The sequence below is a fragment of the Crotalus tigris genome, unplaced genomic scaffold (assembly GCF_016545835.1).
Source record: "Crotalus tigris isolate CLP2741 ecotype Arizona unplaced genomic scaffold, ASM1654583v1 scf7180000017551.9496454, whole genome shotgun sequence".
Classification (NCBI taxonomy): Eukaryota; Metazoa; Chordata; class Lepidosauria; order Squamata; family Viperidae; genus Crotalus; species Crotalus tigris.
Window position 1 is genome coordinate 6,703,505 of NW_024096469.1, and position 8,898 is coordinate 6,712,402.

The following is an 8,898-nucleotide window of genomic DNA, read 5'->3' on the forward strand; positions in this document are numbered from 1 at the left end:
CAAGGTGTGCTTCTTGGAAAGCAAGTCCTGCCTTTCATTCATTTTGCTTCCAAAAAAGGATTGATTTTTGCCCCCCTTGCTGGCACCTTTGATTGCCCAAATGGGAATTAGCATTCATTCTTTCACATTCTTATTTGTTTTGCAGCAGTAGGAAAGCTGCAAAACATGTAGTATCTACCACAGGGCAAGATGAAATCATCCCAAAACAGGGAACTGTAATTTCTTTTGTCATTTGTTCTCAGAAGACTGTCTCCCTCATCCTCCTCCCCTCCCCATAACAGAACTCAGTAGTCTCCAGCAAAGTACTTCAGCCTTGATTATTATTCAGATCTGGTGTATCCTCCACGCTTCTAGAGCTCAGGCCCAACTTTCAATGAATTCTCTCCACACTCCTTAGTTCAGAGACCAAATACATGCTTAGCAAGCAGAAAACCCCAAACAGCCTTCCTGCTGGTACTGACAATGCTGAGTTAGAGAAACCAACAGCTTGCTGAGGTACAAGCTAGCACCTTCCATTCTGTTGATCAGGACTTATCCTGGAGACATCTGGTAGGAAAGTTTCTTTTCAGTTAATTTTGATTTCTCAGAGACAAGAGATATATTACTTTGGGGTTATGAAACATCCTCTGAACCAGGGGTTTCAGTTACCACAGCTTGACCGCATTCTTTGAGGAAGACTGATCTGTTATTTGGCTTTCTTCATAGCATTTCCAGCAAATAAGCTGTTGCTGCTGCTACCCACTAACTGTGCCATGTTCTTTATCTCTACACAGCATGCAAGGTTAGGCAAAAGCTGACATTGTTTGCTTAATGGTAAGCAGCATCCCGGTGACTATAGTTGGAAAACTAGTTAGAATGATTTGGTAAATGCTACCTATGTAAAATTCACCTTCCTGCACACACCCCAACCTTATAGGGCAGAACACCCACCACATTCATATTAAATCATTCTTAAGGATTAGATGTCACGGGCAGTGGAGAAAGAAGCCTTTTACTATGATTCCATCACAATGACTCATTATATTTAAGTTTCCTTAAGAAATTAAAATTGACTTCTTAAGAAGGTACCAATGTTTTCTATTACAGAACACCATGTTCCAGCCCATTATGTACTAACCAGTTTGGTGATAATAAATGTGTGTGGCTCCTCCCTCTTTCCTGCACTGTTTCAGCATTCAAAAGCAAAAGCATTCAAAAGCAAAACCACTTGCCTATCACTTGCAAGTCCAGCTTTTGAGAACTTCGGATGTCATGAAGTCCCATTTACGGCACCACAAAGGTATTACCACGGGTCTCTCTTGCCTGCAACTGAAAAGCAAGCATCCAGGTTGGCCACTTGAAATGTGTTGCAGCCAGACCTCAGGATCCCCAAAGTATCAATAAAAGGACTCACACCACCTGTCATTTTTGGAAAGGTTTATAGACCTTTGTAATGACTGCATGACACAGAGTTTACCTTTCTCCTCCCTCTGGTTTCTGAAGGCACCAAGGTGCCTCTCAGGGGCTGCGGCCCTCCTGCTTCATAGCTAGCCTTTGCCATCCCGGCCTAGGCCAACTGCAGAACATCAAATGCACTTTCCACATATTACCATTTAATATTTACATTCAAGCAATTCATAATAATTGGAAGCTTATAGTTTAGACATTTCTAGTAGCAGCAATTTCTATAATAGCTTTAGATTATTTGGGGGTGGGGGTTGCACACTGAGATAGAAATCTGTGTGTGTGTGTGTGTGTGTGTGTGTGTGTGTGTGTGTGTGTGTATGAATGATGGTCCTGCAGTTTTATGAAAACAAGGAGCGAGGAAATCAAAAAAAGAGAAGTGGCTTTTAAAAAAGGGAAGGAAAGAAAATATTTTGATATAGCTTTTTATATATATATAATATATATGTATTTAATATAATTATATATATATATAGGGCAATCTAGGGAACTCCATAAATCTAGGCTTTTTATATTTCATTATATAAATACCTACAAATAAATATAATTGCATGACCCACCTGGGGAGGCCTGCCTTCAGTTCAAACAATACATTTTTAGCAACACCACATACAAACGGGAGCATGAACCACTGAACAAGTTAGCACTGTTAAAATATAATACTATAGAACTCTTCTCCCGTGAGTTATCTGGGGAGCCGGCACCCCTGATGCCCAAGACTCTGGCAGGCCAAGAGCGCCTTGGAGTAAACCTTCAGTCCCGAAGGCCAAGGGGAAGCCTTGCATCCTAACCCTCCCTTCTTCCAGGCATCAAAGTACATATGTTTGATCTCTGGAGAAGACCTACTCCTTGCTGCTGCTCCGCAGCGCCAAAGAGTTTCTCCGGATAGAGCTAGAGCGGTATCTTAAGGGAGGAGCCAGGCTGCCAAGGGAGAGAGGCAGGAGGAGGAGCTTGCCCTTAACTCCTCACAATGTCACATATTCCTTAAAGGTTACTGTCAGGCAGTTTGCAGTCACATCTGTAATTATTATATTCCCAAAAAAAGGCTTGAACTCCTGCACGGGCTCCTCTTCCTCCTCCACTTCAAAGTGTTCCACCTGCTTCTCCGGCTCTGGCCCCGACTGCTCTGGTGACACCGGCACAATCTCTGGCTTCACCTGTACTAGGCCAGGCTCTCTGTCCCCCCGAGCCTTGACACACCGCAAGTCTATGGGCTCATCTAAGTCAGAGTCCAACAGGATGACCTCAGGCTGAGAGGTGGGAAAGGCCGGGGACTCGAGTTTTTCCGGGGCTGGGGAGTTTGGGCAGGTGGGGGCACTGATGCTCCGGGAAGTGAGGCGCTTCTTGCCACTCTCCTTGTCTCTGTGGGGCTCAGAAAGGCAGCGTTTCCGGGAGCCACCGTAACTGGGTGAAAGGCTTAGTTCTGGGGTAGGGGAGATCTGCTCCTGCTGGCTGGAATCCAGGGTCCAGGAAGCCAGGCTGGGCTTGGTAGTCAGCTGCAGAGGCTGCTGCTCAGGAACAGGCAGCTCTTGGCTGGAGGCCACTGTCTTGGAAGGGCTGCTTCCTATCTCAGAAGGAAGCTGACTGGCCTCTGTGGCAGCTTTCCCTCTGAGACCGCTACTCAGCCACCTCTCCTCCCAGGGCTTTTTCCAGGACTCCTGCCTCTCCTCAGACCCTCTCTTAGTAGTCCTCTCCTCAGCTACCCGCTTCTTCGGGGCCTCTCCAGATTTAATCTTTACTGCCTGCATGCCATTCTCCATGTACTTGCTCATGACAATCACAATGCGTCCATTCTTATTTTTGTTCTTCACAATTTTCATTTTGCCACCAATGCCATTGCTGGACACGCCCTCCCGGGGAGATGCTGGTGGTGGCCCTGTGCCACTGGAGAGGTTCTTCTCTGCCCCGTTCTTTCCTTCAACCCCACTCAAACTCTTGACAGGATTCAGCAAACTCTTTGTGGAGCCATGGGACCATTTGTCTGACTGGGACATTAAGGGGCTTTTGCTATGATCCAAGCAGGCCTGTCCTTGCTGTGGCTCCTTGCTGTTAGGCTGGTAGTGAGGTTCATACATCTTGGGGTCCGGCTGATAATGGTGGTGCTTTTTGCTGTTCAGCTGATAGTAGTACTTCCCTTTACTGTGCGACTGGTGTTTGATGCTGCTCTCCTTGCTGTTGGGCTGATACTGATGGTGCTTCTTGCTGTTGAGTTCGTACTGATGCTGCTGACTTTTGCCTGAGCTGCTGAGATCCAGCTTGGGCCTGTTTTCCACGGCTGGGTCCTGCAGGCCGGTGAGGATATTAGAGCGACGTGCAAAAGATGGCAGCTGTAAGAGGGGAAAAATATATTAGGAATTTCAGAAAAGCTTCTGGAACCTGATCAAAACAAGCATCTGGCTTGGCAGCTCAGAACACTTTACAAAGTCATAATAAAGGGATGCTCCTGCTCTAACTTTTCCCAGACACAGCTATATAGGAGACTAGAGGAAATGGCATTCTTTCACACAATCACCCCTTTGAACACAGAGGCAAAAAACTACAGCATATGTGGCAAGCCAAAGAAAAACAGGAGCCAGAACAAAACATCCTACCCATTGCAGCTGCATGCCTTTTCTCTGGCCAGTTGTTCCTTGGCCCTTTGCTTTCCTAATCCCTAGACCCCAACTAGGCATCATCTTTCCTAACTGGAAGGATTTATTCTAGAGAAGGCAAGCCAGTGAGTTGTAGCCAATCGGCTTCTTTCTGCTGCTTTCAAGAAACCTTTTAAATCTGGAACACACAGTTATGGACTCTCAGGATTCAGCCCAAGCCTGATGAATCCTGTGCCATGTTAGAGTTTGAACTGGCCTTGAGGCCTTCTGAAGCCCTTGTTAGGAAATGTGCTGGCTGTAAAAGAGAAAGAATGGGTAGAACAGATCTTCCTAAGGCATTTATAGTTAACAAGGCAAGGTTGCACATGGGTCTCTGAGAACATGATGAAATCAAGATGAAATTCTCCCCCTTGGGATATGCACTAGAAAAGGAAGGGAATATTAATTAATTGAAGGAAAACAAACTAGTCACCAACAAAGGCTCTTGAAAAGAAAAGAAAAGAAACAAAAACAGGTCAGCCTGTTCAGCAAGATTCTACCTTCAGGAGTCAATTACTTTCACTTTTAGTATAGATTATTTCATTTTACTCCAATGAAAAAAAAAAGCAGCACAATTAATTGAATTTACCTGAACTACCAGTGGCTTTGGTTTTGGTCCTCGCTTGCGGTATCCCATAAGTTGCTCTTGCCTCTCCCTGAAGAAAGATTTTTTTAAAAAATCATCAAAGACACAATTAGAAATGCTTGACCTCAGAAGCATAATTGGACCTCTATTGTACTATTTAACACAGACATAAGATGAAAATGATGATCCTAGGCAGACTTCCTGGGAATAAGCGTCACTGAATCACAGTCTTTTTTAAAGAGAGACACATGGGACCGCCCTGAGTGTTTATAACAGAGCAGCAGGAAGAGACTACAGGAAACACGAGGAAACACTGAAAGGTCACAGGAATTAATACCAGTCAGTAAGCATGGCTCTTTCAAGGGCCTGTGTTATAGAGAGCGATGCCATCCAGAAATAAGCAGGAAGGGAGGAGCAATTATTTATTTTCATACAGCATATATTAAATGGGCAGATCAGCAAGTGGAAAAGCCAAGATGGGGAGGGGGGGGTGTTATTTCATACATCAAGACGCAGGAATGAGCTAAAATACAAGCATGCACACTACAAATATAAATCACCAAGACAAAAAAAAAAAGATCTATGAAGACACAGGCAAATCTGAAAATTTCTCCTTCCCAGTGCCCAGAATGTCACCAGTGCTGCTCAGACATCCAAAAGCACCAATTTAGATTTCAGCTATCTTCATTTCCTGCAAACCATTCATCTATCTGCTCAAATTTCAGTTGAACTGAAACCAGAACTTCTTCTGAAGACCTTTGCACCTTGATTTATAAACTGGCTACTGTTTTGTTAAAAATGTGAATCTGAACCTGCCACCCAATTCTGAGTTTACTGATACTGCTGCTTTATAAATCTCCTCAAAAGTAAGTCCCACCATATTCTATGAAGCTTCTACACAGCTTCAGATTGTTTGTTCTCAGCCAAACAACCAGCTTTATTTGAAAGCAAAGATGCTTAAGATGTGCAAGCCAGCCCTTCAAATCTACTGGAAAACACAACTGCTTCCAGCCAAATTAAACTATTTAGAATATGTAAAACAATTCTTCACTTCCATTGCTTCCATTGCCCCATTCACTCTTTATCATAGGAGGCATTCCTCTAATTCCAAAACTGTATTTTGGTGGTTTCCCATTCAAGAACAAACCAGTACTTATTTTTAAGGTCAGTGAAGTTGGGTCATATTAAGCATAACAGTACTCAAGAATGCCATATAAAGCAGGCGAGCTCCAAAAGACAATCCAGATTTTGTACAACAGTAATATGCAATAGACTGCAGGAAACAGCAAACCAGATAAGCTTTGGCCCAGAAGAACAGGCTGCAGTGCTATAGGAACTATCAGCAACAAGCATCCAACTTCCCACCCAGCACTGCCAGGGAACCAGGGCGGCTGCAATAAGAAGCAGGCGCTGCACTGGATGCTAATCACCTCATTAGGATTCACATGATAAGGCGCTTCTCCACACCGCAGCCTCATAGGCCGCTCATTCGCTGACAACACGAAGGGGGGGGATTCTGCTCCCCCTTCCGGTTTGCTTAACGGCAAATTAACCAAATTATCGACCTAATGCAGGAGAGGGAAGGTCGTCTCCCCGACCAGGTGCGGCCTTTGCTTACCGCGACTGGCGACAACCGCACAAATGAGGGGCGGGAGACGAAGCCACCTAAGGGCTGCCGATTCTCCTAACCTCTGCAACTTGAGGGCCTACGGTTCCCGGCGCCCCCGTGTTTAATCCTTTGCAAGACCAAGAGGTTTGTTCGGAGCCTCCAAGCAGGATAGAGGTTAAGGAACGTTCCGAAGGGGCTCTGGCAACGGGCAGCATTTTAGCAGCTCGGGAAAAGGCCAGAGCAAGAGGGCCGTCTCTTCCTCAAGGCCTGAAGATGACACTTGCCTCGAGGGTCAAGATCCTGCAGGAAATCAGAAGCGCGCAGCCAAGGGCGGCAGCGGCGGCGGCGGAGGGAGGATGCAGCCCAGCCCTTCAACCTTCGCGATGCTCCTCCTAGGCCATCCCAGGCCCCGCCCGGTATGCATTTTGCAAGCTGCCACCGAGACGGGGCGAGGGGCCTCTTGCGCGGGCAGTTTTGCGGTCGCGATTCCTCCCCGGCAGGCTTGGCAAAAACTGCCGAGCGCAGGAGCGGCAGGGCGCAGGCGGCGCATACCCGCCGCCCCGCTCCCTTCCGTCACGTGCAGGCGCCACAAGCCAGCAACGAGCTTAAGCCAGGCAACTTCACGCTGCAAAGGAAGTCCCGCCACGCAGCGAAGCAGGGGTTAAAATGAAGTTCCGTAACGTGCAGCGCGACTTGCACAAGGCTGCCACGCTGCCGCCGACCTGCCCTGCAGCCGAAATAGGGGGCACTTTTCTTCCATAGCCGCGGGCTCCTTCGTCCCCTGCTGCAGGAGCGAATGTTTGCAGGCTTTCCTCTCCTCCGAAGAAGCCCGACACTTCCCCGTGTCAGCAACCCCAAGCTCCCACGCCGAGGCATGCACTCACCTGTTTTGAAAAGCGATTAGCAGCCTGGGATCCAGGATATTTTCTTCCGGCTCCCACGTGTTATACCTTGCAAAAGAAGAAAACAGGGCATTGTTGGTATATTTTAAACCTTAACAATAGCTTAGCTATTCAGAGAGCACTATTTGGGAAGGAGCCCTTATTCGCAGCTATCCCCTCTGTGCGGTGGGGCCATTTTAAAAACTGGCTGCAATAGCCACCGCCTCCCTCCCATTTTCTAGGACCTGTTTCAAAGTGCGCATTCAGGACTGGCGCTAACTCGAGCAGGGGGGATGGGTTGGGTGGCGGGAGGGAGGGAGGTTATGCAGATCTGTTTATTTAGTGCAGTTATTATTCCAAAGGAATTCCATGCATATTATAGAGAACGGGGTTCAAAGCCCTGCCGATCCCCTCCGCTATTTCTAAGTCTGACGGCCCCTTTACCCCTCTCGATGGGCTCCGTCATTTCAGACTTCAACACCCTCTCCCCCCCCCCCGCTCCATGTCCCTTAAAGGTTCATTTGCAGCTCCTTTGATCCAGCAGAAGTAGCAGACCGGAGGGTTGCTCAGGCTAAATGTGCAGCTTCACTGCCAGCAGGATAGGAACCTGGTGACAGTGATCGCCTTTCGCCGCCCTCTTCATCCCGAGTGGGTTCAAGGATTTCAAGCATGGGTGTTTTTTAAAAAATGGGTTTTCTCCTCCCTCTCCCCCTCCTCCCCCTGATCTCCGGGGCTGCTCGGTTCTGCAATATGGAGCCTGCTTTCCAAGGGAAAGGAGCCATTTTCTGCAACTGCTGCACATCAGTCCGCCTTGCCTTCCTCCCCTGAAGCTGCTGGCTCTGCACCCCCACCCCCACCCCCGGTCTCCTCTTTCTATTCTGCCGCCTTCCCAATTAATGGGCTCTCCCTTTTTAACCCATGCATAAAAACGGAGGCACTTTTCGGATTTCTGGAGCGTGGCAGAATATTCGCGGGGGTTGGGTCAGACACTGGAGCCCGCGTTAAGGACACCGGGTCCTTACAGTGCCCGATTCCCCTCACGAGACTTACTTGGAAGACCATCCCCTCCATTTGACGAGATACTCCGCTCGGCCCTGCAAGAGAAGGATAAAAGACGTCAGGATCCGGAGAGATCTCTGGAAGGCTAACCCCTTCGGCTGTTCTCCAGATTCCAGCCTTGAGCTTTAAGACTGGCTGGTCGCTCACCTTCCGGATTCGCTGCTTTTCGATGCTTTCCACCGCGAAGACATGCTCCCCCACCGCCGGCAGCTCCATTTTTGTAGATTTTTTCTCAGGGGGACGCGATCCGGAGGAGGGGAACCGGGGCTTGCGTCCTGCAGACAGACGAGTCTTCCTCGCCGTTCACTTCGCCTTTCCAGACGACTGAGCTGCAGCTTTTCGCAGCAGCGCAACTCATGCAAATCCAGTTGGGGACGTCAGAGGAGGCGGGGACCTCGCTGCCTGTCAAAGAGGAACGCGGCTAGACGATTGGCTCGGCGCTTTCGAGGGCTGGAAAAAGGGGAAAGGGAGAGGACTTGAGGGAGGAGTGCCTTTACCTCCCCCCCCCTTCCCTTTTGCAGGCGGTGGTGTGTATGCGTGTTAGCAAGGATTTGGCTGCTCCGTTGCTCAGCAAACTACCCTCAGTCCCCTCCCCCGCCCGTAATGTTTCGAAGTGTTTCAATGCAGACAATGCCAGGATCGAATACAGTTCCGATGTAATACAAGCGCCAGGGCTATGGAGATCACCCT

General features: G+C 48.2%; 1 protein-coding gene across 1 annotated transcript; it reads right to left on the reverse strand.

Annotated features, from left to right (window-relative positions):
- Positions 1–287: 287 nt before the first annotated feature.
- On the reverse strand, positions 288–8,551 carry CBX4 (chromobox 4). Its single transcript, XM_039345735.1, has 5 exons — positions 8,356–8,551; positions 8,200–8,243; positions 7,153–7,218; positions 4,663–4,729; positions 288–3,770 (listed from the first exon to the last, which is right to left on the reverse strand). The coding sequence occupies exons 1-5, from the start codon at positions 8,422–8,424 to the stop codon at positions 2,409–2,411; spliced, it is 1,608 nt and encodes a 535-aa protein (XP_039201669.1). The 5' UTR covers positions 8,425–8,551; the 3' UTR covers positions 288–2,408.
- Positions 8,552–8,898: the final 347 nt, after the last annotated feature.